General features: G+C 41.4%; 2 protein-coding genes across 2 annotated transcripts; both read right to left on the reverse strand.

Moving 5' to 3' along the window:
• Positions 1 to 428: 428 nt before the first annotated feature.
• On the reverse strand, positions 429 to 4,985 carry LOC108993048. The gene is made up of 2 exons (XM_018967818.1): positions 4,606 to 4,985; positions 429 to 492 (listed from the first exon to the last, which is right to left on the reverse strand). The coding sequence occupies exons 1-2, from the start codon at positions 4,983 to 4,985 to the stop codon at positions 429 to 431; spliced, it is 444 nt and encodes a 147-aa protein (XP_018823363.1).
• A 13,739-nt stretch (positions 4,986 to 18,724) lies between these two features.
• On the reverse strand, positions 18,725 to 23,153 carry LOC108993051 (putative disease resistance protein At1g50180). The gene is made up of 2 exons (XM_018967820.1): positions 22,455 to 23,153; positions 18,725 to 18,874 (listed from the first exon to the last, which is right to left on the reverse strand). The coding sequence occupies exons 1-2, from the start codon at positions 23,151 to 23,153 to the stop codon at positions 18,725 to 18,727; spliced, it is 849 nt and encodes a 282-aa protein (XP_018823365.1).
• Between the last annotated feature and the right edge of the window lie 1,477 nt (positions 23,154 to 24,630).

Below are 24,630 nucleotides of genomic sequence, written 5' to 3' on the forward strand. Positions count from 1 at the left end.
TTACGCTCCAAAGTGACCAGATCAACTCCACCAAGGTAATGCCCCATCTAGGCTTGGGGTCATGAAACGCACGCACCCAGTTTCCAAATCATACCACAAGGCATAACACAACACAGTTGAAAATTGTGGTGCCCTCGACCTCCACGTGTGATTTGGTGGAAGTCGTGACACCAGGATGATAACCACACGGATCATACACCGCATCACCATGTGCAAGTGTGTGCAAACATGCAAAATGTGTACAACATAAATATTGCAGTGGAAAAATATAAGGCAGTCAAAAACTAAGTACCAAAAAGTTTAAAAAATGATAGAACCTGAAACAAAGTCCTCCAATAGGTTATACATTCATCCGGTTGAAAAATATAAATAAAGTGGTAACAACTCTCGCAACAAATACAAAGAAGAAATAGTATTCAATAGGCCAATCACTCCTCCGGCGGAGCCAATCCCTCTGGCTCTAATTCCTCCTCTGCATCAAAGTCTATGGTCCTGTAAAACGAAACCATAGGTAGGAATACTACAATGAGATTTTACAATCTCAGTAAGTAATCAACATGCAACAACTAAGAATTTAAAACATTCATTTATACAACCAACAAAGTAAGACAGTCATACAAACAAAAGACCAAGATATCCATTTCTTCCACCCTTTCCTAAAATAACACATTTAAACCGAACACTCAAGCCAAAAACCCCTTTGGCCCAAAACACAACCATTTATTACGCATGCACCATGGTCTCCCCTATGGAACATGCGCATACCCTGGCTCCCTTCATCATATCACGAGTAAAGATCGTGCATGTAATAATTTGTCTAGGCATCCTTTAGCACCCCACCAATGGAGAGGCCATAGATTTGGCATGAGAATGTTAATGTCTCGTCCAAGCCCGTTGTCGCGAGCGACAACCTAGGGAATGTTACTCAGTTTATTATGCTCCCTAAGTGACCAGAGGAGCTCCACTAAAATAATACTCCATCTCAACTTGGGGTCATGATATTCACACAACATGCATAACACAACACAGTTAAATAATCAAAACAAATAGTAATTACGGTAAAACAAATACAGATGTATGACATGAAGTATATTGGATGACATGGCATAACACACATAAGACAATATAAAACTTTACAACAGTCATAATATTTACAGTTTCACAAACCCAACTACACACGTAATCCCATCCTTCATCTGGCCCACAGCCCAATTTCCAACAATAATTACGATTATCAATCCAGCACTTCATTGGGCCCAAGGCCGGTCTTAACACAACCATACTGCAAACAAAGTTGGTGATAAATTCACATCTTAAGCTGAAGGGTCGGCTGGAGAGTTACTTAGGACATGGATGGGAAAATCTATGGGGTCTCGCGTGTGTGCGTCACTAGGTAGAAGGAAACCAAACCATTAGTAAATACACAAAACGTAAACAGATGCTAAAAAGCAACTCGTGGTAGATTTGGCCCACCAAGGTGATGCCAAAAGTGGCAAAGCAGCGGCGGGGCAGCAACGGTGCAAGGTGGCAGTGGCGGATCTAGTCGAGATAAAGGGCTTTTTGTGGGTTTTTTACGAAGAAGATATCAAATCTGGGTTGCTAGTGGGCATAGGAGAGGGTTTCTACAGTGCATAGCAATGGAGCATGGGAAAGGAAAGATGGGTGCTCAATTGTGATAGTGCAGCCGTTAGAAGGCAGCTGGGGCGGCGCACGATGAAAAACACTCCTACAAGCTACAGGAAGTGGAACAAAGGATGGAATTTCTCTAGACCTAAGCTTAGAGATGAAGAGAGGGATTTTTTTTTTTTTTTTTGTGGTGATTTGAGGGATGGAGAACTTGGCCTATTTACAGGCCGAGTGTGGGTTCTATGGTAGCCATCGCTGTGATTAGGGGTGGTGGACGGTGTGGGGTATGCGAGATACCCACACGTGACATGCATTCAGAGGCCTCTAGAGGCGGTGAGCCACTTCTGGGGCTTAATCCATCACAGGTTGCAGAGAGGAGAAAGGAGAAAAATAGGTCACAGGGCTCACGAGTAGGGGTGTAACTGGTCCGGTTCGGTCCAATTTTGGACAAAACTTAGGACCGAACTGGTATGTACCGGTTTTAGATTTTCCAAAATCGATTATAAACCGGTTTCCCTCCTAAACCGATACTTCCAGTTTTATCGGTTTCAGGTTCGGTTCAGTCCGGTTCGATTTTTCAGTTTTTTTAAAATGTAAGTTTGACAGTTTGTTATCTGTCAGTGCATGCAAATTGCTATATGATTCTTAATTGATTTTGGTAGTTTTGAGCCACATTTAAAGATGTTTCAGTTCTCGTTACCTATTCAAACTTAGAGATGATTCTGTTTATACAGATAGTGATTAAGATGAAAAATGTTACAATGTAGTTCAATCAATACAATAATTTCCTTGGCACTGCTGAATAATCAGGACGTGACCATGTACCATGTTTGAAATATTTGTCAATTGAATTCCATTTAATTGGAATTTACTAAATATTAACAATATATATATATATATAAATGTATAAACCAAATGCAATTATCCCATTTTCTTCAAGTTATAAACCCAATCATAAAGCCCTAATAACACAAACTCAATCACAAAACCCTAATAACACAAACACAATCACAAGCACCATCACAAAAATCCTAAATTTCGGATTCAAAAACTCTAATAAAACAAATACCATCTACAGTTCTACAAGATTTCAAAGTAATTTAAAAAACACAAAAACAAATTACTGTGGGTTCGTGAGGTGAGGAATCGAAGACAAAGAGGGTAAGGTGAGGCCAAGGGTCTGTGCATGGTAGGTTGCGATTCTACAGCTAAGTTATGTGCAACAGTCGGTGAGGGGACAGAGAGACAAAGACGAGAGAGTGAGGCAGAGAGATGAGAGAGTGAGGCAGAGAGTCTGAGAGACAGGCGCTGTCTGTAGAGAGAACTTCGGTGGAGTCACGGAGGCATTAGAGGGGTTCGAGGGGAGGGGGGATGCGACAGAGGGAGGGCTAGGGTTTTCGCCTTTCGGGGGAGTGGGGGAAAGTGAAAGTGAAAAATGAAAAGTGAAAACTGAGGGGGAAGGGTTGAAGTGACGAAAACTAACGTTGAAACGACACCATTTGGATTGAAATTGGACCCAAACTGAGTTGCGTGAAATGCCGTTTCACGCAACTCAGGTTCAAAATTCTCCCCCTTGGACTTAAACGGCGCCGTCTAGGTCCAGTTTTATATTAAACGACGCCGTTTTGTGTTTGGCATATGAGGTATAGTGTTATTCTTTTATCTTTTATATATAATTATATTAATAACATATGATCAAACAAATTACAAATGTTCATATTTAAGATTAAAATTTTATGTTATAACTTATAATTTATAAATCATAATATGAAATTATTTCAAATATGATATATAATTATATATATTATATATACAACTTTCACATATAGTTATATATTATATAAAAAATATTTTGTATAATATTAATTTTGTATAAAATTTATATATAAAATATTAATTTATATATATATATTTCTCCAACCAGTCCGGTCTAGGAAAGTGTGAAACTGGAACCAAATCGGTTCTGGCCGGTTTTCCTAATACATGAACCTGTCCCGGACCTAACCAGTTCAAAACTGGAGAAACCGGTCCGGTCCGGTTCTGTCCAGACAGATTTTTTAATTTTTCAGTGTAAATTTACACCCCTACTCATGGGTTGGGGGTGTTAGGCGGTGGTGGAGGGGCTTGCAGTGATGAATGCGTGGCAAAGTGTTTATGGTTGAGAGGGGCGGCAACGTAAGGACTCGGCATGGAGGAGAAAGAAAAGAAAGAAGAAGAATAAAAGAAAGAGAAGATAAAAGAGATGGGTGTGGTGCTGGGGAAACACTAGAAGAAGAAAACTAGGGTTTTCATCCATAGCCCAAAATGACACCATTTCAGGAAGGGAGAAAAATTCTCCCACAGCTAGCCAAAACAATGTTGTTTGAGGGGGAGGGGCTGGGCTCCCTCATGCACACGGGCTAGGCCCAATTTCCACACCCCTACTAGGCCCAAAAGCTTACAACACAACACATAAACAAATAAAATAAAATAACCCATAATACTAACAAACAAATAAAAACACAATTTTTGGGATCTCACATCCTCCCCCCTTAAAAGAAATTTCATCCTCGAAATTGACAAGCTCAATCCATTAATTCCACGACAAAATACAAGATACAACTCAAAATATGCTTGAGAAAGCATAGAATCAATAATACCAAAACAGATATGGATAATGCTCTGTTATGTCTACCCCCTCTCTCTCAAGAGAAATCCCTAGCCAATGGATCTCCCCATGACACCTTCACCAAAGGTATCGTCTTGGAACTCAACCTCTGCTCTATCCAATCCACAATTTGCGTCGGTGCAACTTCTTAGGTAAGGTTAGGCTGTAATTGGATGCTATCCAAGTCGAAAAGTCATGGCTCCTGCTGTCCAAAACTCTTTTTCAACAATGATACATGAAATACATCGTGCACCTCCCCAAAATATTCTGGCAAAGCAATCTTATCAACAATAGGCCCAACCTTCTTCATTATCTGAAAATGATTGACATACCTTGGGCTTAGCTTCCCTTTCTTCCCAAAACATTTGACGCCCTTTATGGGTGAGACTTTAAGGTACACCCAATCACCTTCTTTGAATGATAGGTCTCTTCTTCTTGTATCTGTATAACTCTTTTTATGACTCGGTGCTATTGCCATCCTATCCCTTATGACTCTAACTTGATCCTTCATCTTTTGAACTCTTTCTGGCCCAAGAAGTTTGCTTTCACCAACCTCATTCGAAAATAACGGTGATCTACATTTCCTCCCATATAGAACCTCAAAAAGTGCCATCTGAAGGGATGCTTGGAAGCTGTTGTTGTACGCAAACTCTATGAGCGGCAGGTGATTCTCCCAGCTACCCTTGAATTCCAAGGCACAGGCCCGCAACATATCTTCAAGAGTCTGAATGATGCACTATGATTGGCCGTTTGTCTGGGGTGATAAGCATTGCTAAAATTCAACTTAATGCCCATGGCCGCCTGCAAGCTTTTCCAAAAATGGAACGTGAACTGCAGGTCCCGATCTAACACAATGCTCTTAGGTAGCCCATACAAACGTACAGTCTCTTTTACATACATCAACGTCAACCATCCCAAAGTGTCGATATTAGTGACAGGTAGGAAATGAGCACTCTTGGTCAACTGATCGATAATCACCCAAATCGAATTATTCTCGCTAGGAGTTCTTGGCAATCCCGCTACAAAATCCATCGCAATGTGGTTGTGGTCCCATTTCCACTCTGGAATTGCGAGGTGTTGGAAATTACCAGTAGGTCTCTAGTGTTCAAGTTTGACTTATCGGCAAGTGGAACATCTCTCGTCTAACATAGCAATGTCCTTCTTCATTCCTTCCCACCAAAAAACTCTCTTTAAGTCCCGATACATTTTCATGCTTCTAGGATGAACTGAATAAGGGGCCACATGCGCCTCAGCTAAAATCCTCTCCTTAAACTCTAAACTATTGGGAATCACCTTACAATTTCTGAATAGTAGAATACCATCCTTACCCAAACTAAAGTGTGCAGGTCCGCTTGAATTTCTGACACTCTTTCGGATATCCAGTAGCTTCGGGTCCCTCCTTTGAAGAGTCTTCAATTCTTCAAAATCAACAATTGGGACTTCATGCATAGAGGCTAACACTTCCTTGTGCTATGAACTCTCTACAAAAAGCCTTCTAATCCCATAAAGTAGAGAGTCCAACCCCGACGACTCGGCCTCATCTACTAAATGGGACTTCTGACTTAGCACATCGGCAACTTGGTTCACCTTCCCAAGATGGTACTTAATCTTGAACTAGTAGCCACTAATAAACTCTAACCACCTTTTCTGCCTCATGTTGAGATTTCTCTACGTGAAGAGATGCTTTAAGCTCTTATGGTCGACCTCACAAGCCTCTCCATAAGGATAGTGCTTCCAGCTCCAGGTCACGAGTGGGATAGTTCCTTTCATGATCCTATAGTTTGCAGGATGCATAAGCTATTACTTGACCCTCCTGCATGAGAACACATCCCAACCCAAACTTGGAAGCATCACTAACAACCACAAACTGCTTGTGCGGCTCAAGAAGTGCCAAAATAGGTGTCGAAGTCAATCGCTTCTTCAACTCCTAGAAGCTTCTCTAGCACTTATCGGTCCAAAAAAACTCAACATCCTTATTGGTTAGGGCAGTGAGGGGTCTGAACAATCTAGCATTTCATGAATCTTTGAAAATACCCTACGAGTCCCAAGAAGCTTCAAATCTCATGCACTGATGTGGGACTTGGTCAGGCCAAAACAACTTCAACCTTACTGGGATCTACACCCACACCTTCTTGAGACATGACATGCCCAAGGAACCTAACTTCAATCAACCAGAACTCACATTTTCTTAGATTTACATACAACTGATGTTCCCTCAGATTACCCAGAACCAACAATAGGTGACTAGTATGTTTCTCCAAATTTTGAGAATAGACCAGAATTTCATCAATAAAGACTACCACAAAAGAATCCAGATAGGACTGAAACACATGGTACATCATGTCCATAAAAGCAGTAGAGGCATTAGCTAGTTCAAAAGGCATCACTTTGAACTCATAATGCTCGTACCTCGATCTGAAAGCAGTCTCCAATACATCCTTTCCTCGTATTCTTAACTGATAATAACTTGACCTCAAGTCAATTTTTGAGAAAGTAGCCATGCCTTCGAGTTGATCAAACAAATCATCAATCTGGGGTAGTGGTCACCTTGTTGAGTTCCCGGTAATCAATGCACAATGTCATCTTTCTTTTTTATGAACAACATGGTCGCTCCCCAAGTTGAAGAACTGGGCTGAATAAATCCCTTATCCACCAATTCTTTCAATTGGGTTTTCAACTCTTTCAACTTAGTTGGTGCCATTCCTTAAGGAGCCTTGTGCACCGAAGCCGCTCTAGGTTTCAAGTCAATAGTAAACTCGACATCACGGACAGGAGGTAATCTTGGGAGGTCATCCACAAAGACATTAGAGAACTCCTCCACGATTGGGATTCTTGCAACAGACTTCGTCTGTGATCGTTTAGACAACACTTGAACCAAATAGGTATCTGCCTCACTAGCTAGGTCCTTTTTCGCTTAGATCGCAGATATGACCCCAGGTCTTGACTTCTGCTTGCTTCCCAAAAATTCCATATAGTCCCTTCCAGGAAGATGAAAACTAACCACACGGCTCCGACAATTGATACTTGCAAAGTGCCAAACCAACCAATCCATACCCAGAATAATGTCGAACCCAAGCAACTTGAACAATATCAGGTCGACATCAAGTTTCCTCTCTCCAAAGTCTAGAGGACAGCCTAAGGTGACCTTTGAACACCCCACCGTCTCTCCATTGGGTAACACCACTACCACAGACACAAACGATTGGGATCTTTACGTATCAAATAAAGTGCACGCATAAAATTCATACAACTGAACTCTATCTGATGAGATCAAATACTTCCAATGAAATTAAAAGGAAAAAAAAAACCATGAAATGCATCAACTCAAAAGATTGGATTACATCCATACCTGGGATGACTCAAGCGTCATGGGTTTCTGGGGCCACATCATCGACCTCACCAGGGGATAGTGCATACACCCTTGCCTGCACTGTCTACCTCTAATTTGTCCTTCCCCTGTGCTGTCCTACTCGATTTTCCTGGGTAGCATTAGAGCCCTCACGAGAAAAATGCCCCACCTGACCACACTTGAAGCATTGGATCCCACCTTGACAACAATCACCTTCATGGGATCTGTTGCACCTCCCACAAACTGGAGCTCAGCCTCCCATGCACACACTGGAGGCTACCTATGGTTCGACCCCAGTCCGTGATACAAACTTCTGAGGTGACCCAGAGCTGCTCCTTTCCCTAAAACTCCTCCTCTTCTAGCCCACTGGAGAGCCTACAAAACCAGCAAATTATCGCTCAGTAATCGAGGCCACCTCAACCAGCCTCTGGAAAGTCGAAACCTGATGGCAAGCAACTTGTTTGTGGAATCTCATTTCGCAGACTCTCCTGAAAATGCTCTGTCTGCATCTCTTCTGTAGCAATGAGATGTGTTGTGAACAGTCCAATCTCCATGAACTTCCGGGCGTACTGCTCTACTGTCATGTCCCCTTGCACCAAATTGTTAAATTCCCATGTCTTCTTTCACCTTACTATGTTTGGGAAGAAGTGATAGCCAAACTCTTGCTTGAAACGTTGCCAAGTCATATTTGCAAATGACCCCAACTCCATCTCTAGGATCTCCCGCATAGGCTCCCACCAAGTGATAGCTTTGCCTTGTAACATATAGCTCGGGTACAACAACTTTGGAGACTCGGTATATCCACAAATCTCGAATGTCCACTCTAGATCTTTAGTCCACGTCCCAGCATGGAGAGGGTCCTCCTCACCCATAAATGTGGGAGTCCTATGCGCCAGGAAGCGCTCATGGGAGAGTTACTTACCAAACGAAAGGCAACTTTCTGGATGATTGAGCACGTATCAGTCGTGGTGTCCCGCAATTGTATGAGTGCACGCTGCTACACAGACGAACATAAATTGAGGTGGCACCAAAAGTGGCGCAGCAATGGAGGAGAAGCAGCAAAGCAAGGATGGTTCAGGTGGGACAGAGGGGTGCCAATGGTTTCCTCGCAAAAGGGATGGTAGCTCTGGCATGTTGGTGAGTGGGGGAGAAAGTTGCAACGGTGGAACGTGGCGGAGCAAGGCAGAACCCTAGATGGGAAATTCTCATACTCATGGGTTGAAGCCACCCAGAGATTGAGAGATTTGGAGAGATCTGGGATGGAGGACGGGATTGAGACTGGGAGTGGCTCGAAATTGGTTTCAAAGGGTAGAGATCCAGCCTATTTGTGGGCTGTGGAGCTAGGGCACGACGGAAACAACTTGGGCCGCGACCAGAGGCATGGGACGACATATTTGAGATGCTGGCCAAGACCTATAGTAGATCTACCATCATTGAGGTCTAATAGTAGCGAGCGATGGTGGTGGCAAAACCAAAACAGAGGGAAAAAAAGAGAGCCAATAAATCAAGAGGGAAGGGCTCAAGAGCGATGTGAGACCGTGGCTAGAGCGGAGGTGCTAAAATGGCTGAAAGGAGCCTAGTGACGCGTGCAGTGAACTTTGCTTTGACTGGGGGCAAACAGTTGTTAGACGGCGGCAGGGGATGAACGAAGGACACTGAAACATGGAGCCAAAGTGGTTTCGATGGCTATCGACACAACCAGATCACCAAAGAGGGAGAGAGAACCAGAGAGGGGGAAACGACATCAAAGATAGGGAGAGAGGGCTTATCAACGATCAGAGGTGGCAAGACGGTGGTAGAGAGGAGCGGGACAATGCTTAAAGCAGAGCTAAGGTGGTGGAGGACGGCAACAAGGTCACAGTGGTGGAAGAAGAAAATGAGAGAGAGACTCCCTTTGGCCATACGACACTGATTTATATGGAGGGGCTGGGGGCCCACTTGCTCACGGGCTGGGCTAGTTTTCCACATCCTTTTTGGCCCAAAATAGCTCACAACATAATGAAACAAGCCCAAACTTAACCCATTACACAATGGGTCCAAACCCATTTGGGAAGAGAATAATAAAAAATAAAACACCACAAAATAAATAAACAAACAATAATAAAGAAATAATTAATTAAAATGCTAATTCTTCGGATCTCACATCCTGCCCCCTTTAAAAGAAATTTTATCCTTGAAATTGACAAGCTAGCTATAGCTATTACTAAAGGGCTCATCAAGCTAATAATCTTTGCCTCTACTTCCATAAGTTCTAGTATTAGCATGTCTAGTTCCTCAAGGTAGGCCGTGCAACTCGAATCTCCAATCCACCAAAAACTATTGCTCAACACGCCTAGATCCTAATACATCATTACCAGATAAAATAGGTTATGCTATCCACCGTTGATGCCTAAGCTTCAACTTCTGAGCCTTTATTGTACACCACACAATGACGACCTATCATTCTCTTCTCAAGAAAATTAACAATGTCCATAATTCCCCCAACAGGATGTTCAATCTCCAAAGGAAAGTATAGCTTAAGATTTTAGGTTTCTATGTGACCCCAAGTTTCAACTTATTCCTGAAGATAATGACAATTATTACTGCCAACCATCGCCCTATGGCTACACACTCTGATGATCTCACCAAAAGCCTAAGGCTAAGATCTCTTGAAGTCAACACTATTTTATCGAATTCTCTTCATTACCTACTCAAATCAACTTCTTCCATGCTAAAATGAGACAAAGACTCCTACTCTATGGAATTCATACACACTCACATAAATTTAGGAGTCCATCTCTTGCATCCTTAGTCAAAACCAATTCTCCAGGAAAATGCCAATCTGATCAATTACAACAAACTACTACTACTATTCGACCTAAGCATTCCAAAGGGAAGAAACAATAACAACATATCAATGGGTAAGGATTTTAACACTTGAAAGAGTTGACCTAGAACATCATTTCCAACAGTTTCCTTAAAGTAATCTAAAATCTTAGAAACCCATACACTACATTAAGCCCAGGTAGTTCGTAACGTCAAGTAGTCAAAATAAAGTGATCAAAAGTCTAACGTGATGAGGTGAAGGTCTAGATTTACTCTAAGGTTTCCAAGCGATGAAAGAAAATTGATCCACAGAATTGATGTACAATTTGCCACAAAAGGTTTGTTTTGCCATGTCACTAAGGAAAGAATTTGATTTGCAAAGGAATTGAGAAAGTTGTGACGAGGTAGTCAAGTACAAGATTGGTCCTTGGTCCTTAAGCCAAAAGCTAACCACATAAATATTATATAAAATCACAAGGGAAGGAAAATTCCAACAACTCAGCAAAACAGATCCACAACTCTTGTCAAAGCACCAAGTCACCAAAAGTTTTCTTTAAGTTGGACAAGGAAATTGAATTAATAAGATAAGTAGGAAAGTGAAACGACAGGAAAAAAGAAAGAAAGAAATAAGACAAAAATAAATTTATAAAATTTTCTCAAAGTCCAACTCTAAAAAGGTTTACAAAAGTAGTGGTTTTCCTTCATGTCTTTTCCCTCAAAAGAATTTCAAGGACTTGAAAACATTTAAAAGAAAAGGGGCCATAATTTAAAAATTAGCGAAGTCAGGCCATCCAGACCATCTTGTAGGGAATTCATGGGATGATCTTTCCGAGGAAGTATTATGTATGAGTGTAAGGAGACTTAAGTAACTGGGAAGAGCCAAGCCGATAACACCTTGAGGGTGGACTCTACGAGTTGCCATTCTTAAAGCATTCGCGGGGAAGGAGATTTAAATTATTTCGTCAACTCCTACACATGTCAGTACATATTTAAGCAAACATCTCAAAGTCGAAGGTAAACCAAAACACAACTACCATATCCATCCTCTGGACCTATATACTCAAAATCGACAAGAACCATTTCCTAAATTTGCACCATCTATTATTCTTTGATAAGAATCTATTATCCTCGAGTTGATAAAAACCATTTTCCGAACTAAATCAATACTAGCTCATAGAGTAATAAGCTTCTTGTAAATCTCCACCATCAATAACTTAACTTTGATAAAAAAAAAACCAAATTAACTTCAGAATTGGTTAAGCTTGCATATTAAGTCTCTATAATTAAGAACTCAAATCTCATTATAAATCAATCCATAATTACTGCAACTCTAAAACCTTAAATCACCTTAGAATCATTTTCCAAAGACTGCAAGATCGATGACCTTAGATCTAAAAAAAAAAAAAATCGACTCTTGAAGCTTTCAAAATCTGAAACCTTAAATGATATCAAATCATTTCTTAAAGTCTGCAAAATCTTAAAACTTAAACGGAATTAAAACAAAATTCTTTCCTTGAAGTTTGTTGACCTTACAACCTCCTATTCTATAACCCCATTTCATAACTCAATGATATCTAAGACCGTAATTATTCCAAGTGATTTAGAGCTCTTACTCCCCTTAGTTAGTGACTTCAATTCCTGCTCCAATGGGGTCGCCTAGACCGCGTCATTCCTTTCAAGCCTCGATATTACAAAAACAAACCTAATCGTTAAAAGTTCAGGCCTACTACACTAAATATTCATACATATCAAGCTGAAATTCATGACGAGATATTGCTAAATCCAAGTCTGACTCCCCAAATTTTCAGGCCAACAGTACTATGGTTGAAGCCTAGAATTATTGTACGATACCTAAGTGGCATATGGATTTACCTAGAGCCGAACTACTATGATACCACTTGTGATGCCCTCGACCCCACGTGTGATTTGGTGGAAGTTGTGACACCGAGATGATGACCACACGGGTCACAAACCCCATCATCATGTGCTAGTGTGTGCAAACATGCAATATGTGTGCAACATAAATAACGCAGTGGAAAGATAAAAGGTATTCAAAAGCTAAGTACCAAAAATAAATCTAAACCCATACAACCCAAAAACAATAATCCTCCAAGAGGTTAATACTATCACCCAGCTAAATTAAAGGAAATGAATACAAGGTCCAACAAAAAATACGGGAACAATCCTAAGCCTTTAGTCATCAGGTGGGGCCAGTCCCTCTACTCATACCCATTGTTTGCATCAAAGCCCATAGTTTCGTGAACCATAGGCAGGAATACCATAGTGAGATTTCGCAATCTTGGTAAGTAATCAACATCCAACAACCAAGAGTTTAACGCAAGCATTTACAAAACCAACAAAGTAAGACAACCACACATGCAAAAGACCAGTTTTTCCATTTTTCCAAAAAGAACACATTTAATCAAAACCACACATGCCAAAAACCCCTTTGGTCCAAAACACAACCATTTATTATTGTGTACACCATGGTCTCCCCTTGGGACAACCCATACATCCTAGCTCCCTTCGCCACACTAGGTATCGACTGTGCATGTGACTTCATAGCGAGCGATGCCCAGCTCTGTGCCCGGTGCGTACTGTGACTAGGCATTCTCTAGCCCCCACCAGTGAGGGGGCACAGGTCATGCCAAGAGCATTACCATCATGACTGACCCAATTGTCGCCAAACGATAGCCCAGGGGATGTCACTCAGTTTATTACACTCTCGATTGATCTGTGCAGCTCCATCGAGATAATGCCCCATTTCGGCTTGGGGTCATGAAACGCATGCACCCACATGTTATTACCAAAACATGAAAACCTAGTTTCCAAATCATACCACATTGCATAACACAACACAGTTGGATAATCAAAGCAAATGGTAATAATAGTAAATGTGCAGATGCCTGATAGATAGTATATTGGATGACATGGCATAACACACATCAAACAATACACAACATCACAATAGTCAAATGTACACACTTTCACAAAACAAACCATATGCATTATCCCATCCTCCATCCAGCCCATGGCCCAATTCCCAACCACCATTGCGATTGTCAAGCCCAACACTTCATCAGGCCTAAGACCCATCCCAACACAACCAGACTGCAAAGAATGTTAGTGAATAAATCATGCCATAATATCAAAGGTCACATTGGAGGGTTACTTACCACGCAAAAGGAAACTTTTTGGATGAGTGCGTGTTGGTCCATTGTGTTTTGCGATTGGATAAGTGTACGCCGCTATGCAGTTGGACATAAATCCGTTAGATTATCACAAAAATGCATACAGGAAATTAAATGCAACGCAAGGGTAGATTGGCTCACCGAGGTGGTGCCAAAAGGGGTGGAGTGATGGAGGGGAAGCAACAAAGTGAGGACAGTTCATGTGGGACAGACGGGTATTGGTGGGTTTCTCGTGAAGGGGATGGTAGCTCTGGCCTGTTGGTGAGAGTGGAGGAGAAACTTACTGCGGTGGAGCATGGCGGAACCCTATATGGAAAATTCTCATACACATGGGAAGAAGCCACACAGAAATTGTGGGAATTGGAGAGATCAGTGATGGTGGACAAATTGAGACCAGGAGTGGCTTGAGATAGGTTTCGAAGGGTTGAGATCAGGCCTATTTGTGGTGGTGGAGCAAGGGCATGATAGAAACAACCTAGGCCGCGACCAAAGGCACAAGACGATGAATTTGAGACGCTGGCTGAGACCCCTAGTAGATCTACCATCCTTGAGGTCTAACGGCAACGAGCAATGGTGGTGGCAACAGCAAAACCGTGGAAGAAGAAGAGAAAGAGACAATAAATTCAAGAGGGAAGGGCTCAACAAAGATGAAAGGTGGTGAGGCAGCGGCCAAAAGCGTGCTCACATGGCTGAAAGGTGTCATGCGATGCGTGCAGTAACTTTGCTTTGACTGGGGGGCAAACGATGGTCAAATAGTGGCGGGGGATGCACGAAGGATGCCAAAACATGGAACTACTAAAGAGGGAGAGAGAACCACAGAGAGAGGGGAAACAAGATTGACATATAAGGAGAGAGGGCTTACCAATGACGAGAAGTGGTGAGATGGTGGCAGAGGGGAATGGGACAGTGTCGACAACAGAGCTGAGGTGGTGGAGGGTGGTAGCAAGGTCATAGTGGTGGAAGAAGAAAATGAGAAAGCGACTTGGGGGGTGCGACTTTGGAGATAAGGGATGAAAATAAGATAGGGTTTTCACCCTTTGGAGGGTGTTGGGCGCCCACTTGAGCACTGGCTAGGCCCCTTTTTCATATTCTTTTTGGCCCAAAATAGCTCACAACACAATGAAACAAGCACAAACATAACCCACTACACAATGGGCCTAAATACTTTAGGGAAGAGAATAATAAAAAATCACAAAATAAAATAACAAGAAATAAATTACTAAAACACTAATTCTTCGGGGTCTCACAAGAACCATCACTAGCACATCGCCATATCTGCTTGGATCTACACCAACAACTACCAAGACCACCCAAATCTGTCATGAGACACCCACCATGCAGAGAGGAAATTTCATAGCACCATTGTAGCCTACCCCACAACAAACCAAACACAACCTCACCAGAAAACTACCCAGATCTGCGGTCAAAATCTCACCATCCAAAGTCGTGCCACCATTGATCTAAGCCTAGCTTCCACCCACATCATCTCTACTCCTCCATGTTGATTTATTCTCACCATGCCTTGGACGAGGCCATTTGGCCCCCACCATAGCCCAACCACCTCAGATATGCCATCGCATGGCATCATTTCACCTTAGACCCCTTGAGGCCACCTGGCCACACCACCATAGCTCAAGTCCAACCAACCACCACCAAGCCCCTTTGTTTCTGTTAGATTTACCCCCTAATATTCTCACTTTAGCACTCTTATTTTGTCAAAAAGCTACCACCTTGTACACTGCTAGCCGATATATCCTCCGTTGTGCCCCTTCAAGACGTCAATATAGTGAGCTCCTCCGCCTCTAATTACCATTTTATTTGATATCACATTAAAATCTAATTAAATTTATACTTTGGCCATCAGTTCAGTAACACGTACTCAAAGACGCACTAATTTTCTCTCAATCGGAGAGGAACCACCACTACTAACACTTTAGGACTCAATGCCTTGTGATCATCCAAAATTTTACCTTCACCTTGTAAGTGTGAGCCCCAAAAATTAAAGTGCGTTAATTCATTTACTAGTATTATTATTGTTTATTTTATTTTATTTTATTATTCCCTTGGAGCCCAATGGGTTATTATGGGTTAGAAGGGTTTGTTTTATTGTGTAGTGGATTGTTGGGCCGAATGGGGAGTGTAAAACTGGCCCAACTCGTGTGCAAGCGAAAGCCCAACCCCTCAACCCAAAAAAGGCGTCATTTTGGGCCTAAGGATGGAAAATCCTAAAACTTTTTTCCCTTCCCCCTTCTTCTTCCTTTTGCGCCACACAGCCCCCTCCTCTCCTTCTCTCTCTTTCTCTCTCACAGCCATTTTCCCTCTCTACCATAGCCGCGGGCCACACCTCTCCACGCCGCAACCACCTTGGCTCCATGATCGGCATAGTTCATGTATCCCCTACCTCCGTCTAACTACTGTTCACTACCCCCAGTCAAAACTAAGTTCACCACATGCGGCGCAAAGATTCTTCAGCCATGTAAACATCGTCGCCTCTGGCCACTGTCTCGCCACCTTCTGTTGCGTCAAACCTTCCCTCTCCCTCTTCAATTTTTTGACTCGCTCTCGTCGTCTCTCTCTCTCTCTCTCTCTCTCTCTCTCTCTCTCTCTCTCTCTCTCGGCTTTGGTGTCATCACCTCCAACGTTCGCCACCGTTAGACCTCAAGGATGGGCAGATCTGCTAAAGGTCTCAACCAGTCTCTCAAATCCCACCGTCTAAAGTTGTGCCGCCATTGAGCTAGCAAGGTTGCCCCTTCAAAAATCCTTCATTGAGCCCTTTACTCCCTCAATCTCATCCTTACCCTCGGATTCCTCATTTCCTCTTTGATTCCCATCCCAAGCGGCTTAAGGCATTTTTGCCTAGGGTTCTGCTGTACACCGCCATGACCCACTGTGGGCCACTAATCCCAGTCACTATGTAGTGGGTGTCCGACCACCTCTTGCCCCTTCCCCTTTGTTTAACTCTGTTAACCTTGAAAAACAATCTGCCCAGCCCTCGCCCAATTTCTGGGTTTTGCATTATTGTCAACAGCCACCCTCTTCCGCCGCGTGAGTCCCTTTCCCCGCCCCCTTTTTCTCCACCCCCCACTAGTTTATCCAGTTTTGCCTTTGTCACCAAGCACTGTCGATGTTGTCGCCTCACTCCGCCACTGCCCCGCCTCCACTTTGCCACTTTTGGCGCAACCTCATGACGTGCGCTCTGGCCCATTGGGGGGATGCAGTAGACCGGCACACACTCAACCAACCGGTTTTGCCTATACGCATTGTAAGTAACTCTCCAGCATGACCTTTGAGTTTAAGATATGAATTATCACTAAATCTATTGCAGTCTAGTGCTGTTGAGAAAGGCCTTGGGCCTGACGAAGTGTTGGGATTGATAATTGTGTGTGGCCGTGGGTTGGTAGTGGGCCGAATGGAGGACGGGATTACGCGTGAAGGTGGGTTTTTGAAACTATGAATATTGTGACTGTTGTGATGTTGTATATTGTCTAATGTGTGTTATGCCATGTCATCAATATAGTGTCTGTCATGCATCTGCATCTTTACCATAATTACTATTTGTTCTTATTATTTAACTGTGTTGTGTTATGCCATGTTGTGTGAATCAAAAACTAGGTTTTCGTGTACTGGTGATATAATGTTGGTGCATGTGTATCAATATCCTAAGTCGAGATTTGGCATTATCTCGGTGGAGCTCATATGATCACTCGGAAGCTTAATAAACTGAGTGATGTCCCCTGAGTTGTCGTCGGCTGACAATGTGCTTGGACGAGATGATAACGCTCTTGTGCTGACGCCATGGCCTTCTGCTAAAGGGGGCTAGAGGATGCTTAGTCACATACGCGCCAGGAAGAAGCTAAGCATCGCTCGTTACGAAGTCATACGCATGATCGTTATACGTGGTGTGATGAAAGGAGCCAGGGTGTGTGGATGGTCTCTAGGGGTGACCATGGTGCATGCGTAACTAAAATGATTGCATGGACTTTATATGGATCACGACCCCAAGTCGAGATGGGGTATTATCTCGATGGAGCTCCTCTTGTCAATCGGGAGCATAATAAACTGAGTAACGTCCTCTAGGTTGTCGTTAGGCGACAATAGGCTCAGACTAGATGGTAACACTCTCGTGCTGACTCTGTGGCCCTTTTGCTGGCAGGCACTAGAGGATGCCTAGTCACATAAAAGCCAAGCGCAGAGCTGAGCATCATTCGTTATAAAGTCACATGCACGAACGTTACCCATGCCGACTCTAAGGAACAATTTGATAACATTTGGGGTTTTAGAATCTACAAGCTTTAAGAGGTGATTGTTATTAGATCTAAGGTCATCGATCTTGTAGACTTTAGAAAATGATTCTTATACGATTTAAGGTTTTAGAATTGCAAACTTTAAGGACTGATTTATAATAAGATTTGAGTTTCCATTTTTGTAGACTTGGTATGAAAGCGTGATCAATTCTAAAGTTAATTAGTTTGCAACCTTTAGAACGTGAGTTTTGATCAAGCTTAAGTTATTGGTGTGATTTACAAGAAGTGATTTTCTCTATGAGGTTTGAAGGTATTTATTATGCAGATTTTAAAAAATTATTGTACTTTATGAAGATATGGAAAGCGAGTTGTAACACCCGAGCCTAGCGCCAAGTTTTTTTTTTTTTTTTTAATTTTCGGATTAAGTATATGAAAAAGGCACGGGAAATTTTTCAAATATTATTTTTATTGGTAGAGATAATTTTTTTTTAAAACAAGTTGGATTTTTTTTTTTATTTGAGTTTGAGTCGTTTGTGTTAAACCATGAAAAACAAACTATTAGTAGTTTTTTTTATCACTTTTCCCCACCCTACACGACTCTACCCCAATGCACGTGCACGGAAAAGTGCACGTCTCTTTTCCGTTTTCATTTGGTCCTCAATCTCATAAATAAGTACACCTTATAAACCTTCATACTCGATCGCCTGCTTTAAGTCCTAGGGTTACAGTAGCCCTGCTATAACTTTAGCAAGTCGCAACCCCCTTTGGAAACCCATGCACAGTAGCTCAGCCAGTCCCACCTCTAGGCCAACCCTCCACGCCATGGTAAGCCTGCACCACAGCCTCCACCCTACGTAAAATTCTACCCAGACCCGCACCACTGCAAGCCTATATTGAAAGCAACCTTGCCGCAGCACCTGAAGCAGTCGTAGTCTTCCTCTTCACCCTCGGAAACAGCCCAAACGATTGCCACCATCACCAACTTCTGTGGGAAGCGGAAACTGCAGTTGCTCTGTTTTGAAGCCATGGAGACAAAGCATCATTGTCAAACCGAGAGCTATGCCTTGCCACAGTTGGGCAGCGACACCACAGTCAACAGCAACAGATGAAGCCGGAGATTACGTCTCCACCGCCCAGTGATGTGCAGCACCACCGTCTGAAGTCCCATGCACGCAGTGTGATGCATACAACTCTCTCTCTCTCTCTCTCTCAGTGTTATTCCAACGCGAGCCACTACAAACCACCCTCTTTCACGACGGAAACCACCATAAAAGTAGCAGCAATCACTGGCTGTGACACCCTCGTCACCGCTTGTTGATCGGTGAGCCCACTGACTCTCCTCCATATTTGTTTCCCTCACGGTTACTCTCTCTCTCACCCCGTTCTCTCTTGCTCATCTCTCTCTCTCTCTCTCTCTCTCTCAGTGTCCCATCGTAGTGTCTCAGCCACCTCCCACTCGCCTGCCCCGTTGCGACCTCCTTCAGTCACGTTGAACCCCCATACCACGTACGTAGCCTCTGTTTCCCTTCAACTAATTTTGGTTTACGTAAGTATATTACATGGTTCTATGTTATATTTTAAACTAATATTGTTAATTACTTTTTTTACACTTTGAACTGAAAGTTATGCTAAGGTGTTTTAAAAATTTTATTATGTGTTAAAAAACTCTTATTTAATTATGATCACAGAAAATTATTGTAACATGTTATTAAGTAAAGATTTATTTTAAGAGTAAACAATATTGGTGTAATGTTATTTTTACATTTTAGATATGATATAGTCTATTAAAAAAATAGTTATGGTTTATTTTAAGATATTTTGGGATAAGTATATTATCTCGTATTAAACATTATAAGTTGTTTTCATTAATAAATAGGTCATACTTATAAATGTTTTAGTCAAGGTTATTAAATCAACATTGATGATTTTAGAAAGTGATGATTTGTAATTTTAGGTTTTGAGGAAGTAAATAGGTTATTTTAGAAGTTTAGGATTAAATATCGAAATATGTAATTAATTGAAAATTTACGAGAATTACATGATTATTTTATAGGTGGCGATTAATTATTGTTCGACATTTTGAAAAAAATTCTGAAAAAGCTAAGAAGTCCAGGTAAGCTGGATTCTTATGCTAGACTTTGCATTAAAATAAAATGTGTTGTGGTTGACTTTTTGGGAAATATACATTTTTTGTTATGAAAAGAAATTTGAACTACCTCAGTTATTTGATCTGCATTACTCATGAGATTCTGTTTAAGAAGAAAGTATTTTATGTCATGACTGGTGTAGACATGAGCTTATTTTCGACATTCTGTTTCTGAACTTTGAAAAAGAGAGTGAATATGAAGTTTTGTGCATAAATTATGTTGTGATATGATTTTGTTCTGTTCTAAAGATTTTTTGTACTCTGATATGATCTGATGTGATTTCTGAAAACCTCTAGCATAACATTCTGTTTCTGTTTCTATTCCGTTTTGACCTCACCACGGTTGTAAAACTGTGGCCTCTGTTCGGGTTGGTACCAACTTTTCTGTTTTTGGTGCACTCATTTTGGAAACAAAGTGATTTTCTGCGTGGTCTTTCCTATTTGCACACACGGGGCTCCGAGAATGAATAAGGGGAATATTCACATTTTGTTTCTGCTCGGTTAGCTACCGGGATTTGCACAACCCTACCACGGGGGTTAAACATGGTATTTCTTCTGATATGATAAGATAATATGTGATGTTTCAGTTTATGCTACGCCAAAGGGATTTTGATTACGAATATTTTCGAACTCTCGCTCTGATATTTTTGATAACATGTTCTGATGCTGTAATTTGAAAACATTATTCTGATTATGCATTCTGAATGAAAATATTTTTGTTCTACATTCTGAACTCTGTAAATGCTCATGTTTACACACCAGTATATATCATCTGCTTACTGAGTTGTTGATAACTCACTCCTTATCTCCATATATTTTTCAAATTATTTTGAATAATCCAGCTAAGGATCAGGATTATGGAGCATCGGTGAGATAATTATTTAAGTATAGTGGATTACTCATAGAAGATATCTGAGAAATGGACAGATTTTAATAAGAAATTTTGTAGTATTTTGATGACTTTATATTTTAGAATCTATATATATATTGATGAATTGTGAGTTTCAAGTTATAGGGAGTAACTCTTCGATCCTTGTGGGACCGGGGTGTTACACGAGTAGTTCAAAAAATTATTATTATCAGGTTTGAGGTTATAGGGTTGGCTAATTTTAGGAAACGATTATTATCAATTTAAGGATATAGATGGTGCAAATTTAGGAAATAATTTTTGTCGATTCTAAGGATATAGGTCCATTAGGGTGTTGGAAATGGTGGTATATGTGATGGTGTAGAATGTGATCAAGTTAGGCTAGGAATATGATTGGTTGACTGTAGTGGTGAATGATATTGAGTTTAGTACCACTAGGATGAACACTAGTTAGAACTGGGGGCATGAGTTGATTAGTATTTGTTGTCAGGTAGAACTAATAGGTGCTCTGTAATGGTCAGTTGGTTTGGTTTCGAGCCTTTCCAAGTATGTTGCTTAACTTAGATGGGACGCGTGTACTGGTGATATGGTGGGTGTGTACCACGACCCCAAGCCTAGATGGGGCATTATCTCGATGGAGCTTCTCTGCTCACTCGGGAGAGTAATAAACTGTGTGACGTCCCCTGGGTTGTCGCCGAGCGACAACGAGCTTGTATGAGACAGTAATGCTCTCATGCCGACTCCGTGGTCCTTTGGCTAGCGGAGGCTAGAGGATGTTTAGTCATGTACGTGTCGGGCATGGAGCTGGGCATTGCTTACTATGAAGTCATAAGCACGGTCGTTACCCGTGGTATGACGAAGAGAGCCAGGGTGTGTGTTGGTCCCTAGGGGAGACCATAGTTCATGTGTAACTAAAATGATTGTATGGACTTTATGTGGATCATGACCCCAAGCCGAGATGGGAAATTATCTCGGTGGAGCTGCTCTGGTCACTTGGAAAAGTAATAAACTGAATGATATCTCCTGGGTTGTTGTCTGGTGGCAACTGGATTGGAATAAACGATAACGTTCTCGTACTGACTCTATGGCCCCTCTGCTGATGGAGGCTAAAGGATGCCTGATCATGTAAGCACCTGACGCGGAGCTGGGCATCATTCGTTACGAGGGAGCAGGGTGTGCGTATAGTCCATGGGGGAGACTATGGTGTATGCGTAATAAAATGGTTATGTTTTGGGAAAGGGGTTTTTGGCGTGATTGTTCGGTTTAAATGTGTTATTTTGGAAAGGGTGCAAGAAATGATATTGTTGTCTTTTGTTTGTATGATTGTCTTACTTTGTTGGTTTTATAAATACATGTTCTAAACTCTTATTTGCATGTTGATTACTTACTGAGAGTGCAAAATCTCACTATGGATGATCATCCATAACCTCTTCTCATTTAGGTAGGAATAGCTCTTCTCATTTAGTGTTTCCTTTAGTTTGATTTGCCACCAATATGGATTATTGGCGTCGTTACATATAATTTCAAGTATCATATCAAATACTATTGATTTTGCAATCGTCTCAATATTATCAAAACCTTCAGGCCAAAAACGTTCTTCACTTTTTCACTTTTATATACAAATTGAGCGAGTGTTGTCTTTCCCATCCTACCAAACCATTTATAGGAATCACTATATTTATCACTTTGCAATAATTGAACAACAAGCTCAACAAGCTCTTCATCCTCTTCCCTACCAAGCATGCCAAAAATCTTGGTCAACGTCATTAGATAAGTTGAGCACAGTATCTCTTCTCTTTTATTTGAAACCCCACCAACATTTTCCTTCAACTCCAGCTTATCTTTTTGTTTCATAAGATCATTAAATCGAGCATTAATTTTTGTTATCTTTGCTGTCATCATAATCTTGATCTTAACAACACTTGGAATACTACTCAAACTTGTAAAACAAGAAGGCACGAGATTACCTACCTTACTAGTGCTAGCCTGACGTTCATCAATCAATTGGCGTTGCGAAGCTTCTGTGACAAATTCATCCATAACATCTTCCATGTCGTATGCCAAGTCTGCGAGATCACCAAGCCATGCTTTCACTTTTCCTGTAGTATGTTGCTTCTCGTTTGCATCTTCAAGCACCATATTAATTCTTTTCAACCTTTCGTCCCAGTTTTTCAAATATTTTCCAACTCCATGTTCGCATGCAAATTTCAGCAATTCGCGAGATGCTAACCGATCAAACTGTACTTGAACGAATGCAGCAACAATGATCTCTGCCATTTTTCTCTTCGAAAAAAAAAGGAATGAATCAAGAAAATGAGAAAAGATTATATAAACAATCAGAAGAAGAAGTAACAAGATTCCTTTGGCAAAAGGCTAAAAGGAATCTCACAAAGTTGATCCAAAGATGATGCCCCCACTTGCCCCACGAGTACGTGGTAATTATCTTTATCAGATTGTTTCTGGTCTCTTTTTGTTGTCATGTATTGTAACACCTCATTTCCAGAGATCTAGAGAGTTAGCTCATGTAACCTAAAATCATCTCTCATAACATATTTATCACCATAAAACATAAACTCATTTATTCAAAACCAAAACTGGATGTTCCTCCATCAAGACACCAAATAAATACCTCAATAAAATAAATTAAAAACTTTTCAAAGACTCGAAATTATCCATGACTCAAAGTACCAAATAACTTAAAATCATAAACTTAGTAGATAAGACCCTCCAATAAATACTTATACCCCTTTGCATTTATTCTTCTACGATCATCAAACCTTACTAACACATCCTACTCTTGACTTTCAGTTGAGGCATCAAAATTTTATGAAAAATATTGTAGAGTTAAAAGGGGGTCAGTTATCAACCGTTCAGTAACATCTGGGCCTAGCACCAAGCCACTTTCTAAAATTTTTGGATTTATATGTATGGAAAGCCAGTTGATTTGTTGAATATTTTTATGGGCCAATATTTTTTTCAAGAGACAAGTTGCAATATTGCAGAATTTGGTTCGAGGCCCAAAACTTAGGGAAGAACCCATTTATTTTTTTATTCACTACCAGTCTTAGACCCAAATTTTTTTGAAGTGGGTTCTACCTGATCACCCCAAGGCCCATGCCCCTTTTTATTAAACTGGGAAACCCAACGATAGTTTGTTATTAGAAAGTCACCACCTTTACATGTCTGTTTCCTTTAGTCATAAGCATGCACGTCTCTAATGTATTTTATCGACTCACATGCACATACATGTCTCCCTCATCCCTCTAGGATTTGTTTTTCTTCTTCGTTTGCCTATATATATGATCCTTCATGCGTGAAGAAAATCCTAGAATAGGGTTGCTGTCTCATTCCCCATCTCTGTTATGCGCAAAAGCCAAGAAACCACCATAGAAACACAGCAAGTCATGGCAGAACACCCTCACAGCCTCCATTGCCACTACCGCCAACCGCTAGCCTACCCCATGCAAATCGAATACTAGCATCACCAAAGCCCAAAGATCCACTGACAAACCAGCCAGCCCCAATTCATGTCTGTCGCTACACCTCACACTATCTGAAGTCGGAACTCCTTTGTTTTAGACACTCGAAATAGAGAGACACTTGCAGCCACCCCAACTCCTTGGCACCAGCAGCCATCGCAAGTTTACACAAAAAACCACCGGCAAAAAATTTTGTCACCCCAATCCACCCCACACCACTTTGTTCCCCACGATGAGCTACCTCACGCCTAACTCCCTTTCTCCCGCTCATCTCT

This window comes from Juglans regia, chromosome 15 (assembly GCF_001411555.2).
Source record: "Juglans regia cultivar Chandler chromosome 15, Walnut 2.0, whole genome shotgun sequence".
In the NCBI taxonomy this organism is placed as follows: Eukaryota; Viridiplantae; Streptophyta; class Magnoliopsida; order Fagales; family Juglandaceae; genus Juglans; species Juglans regia.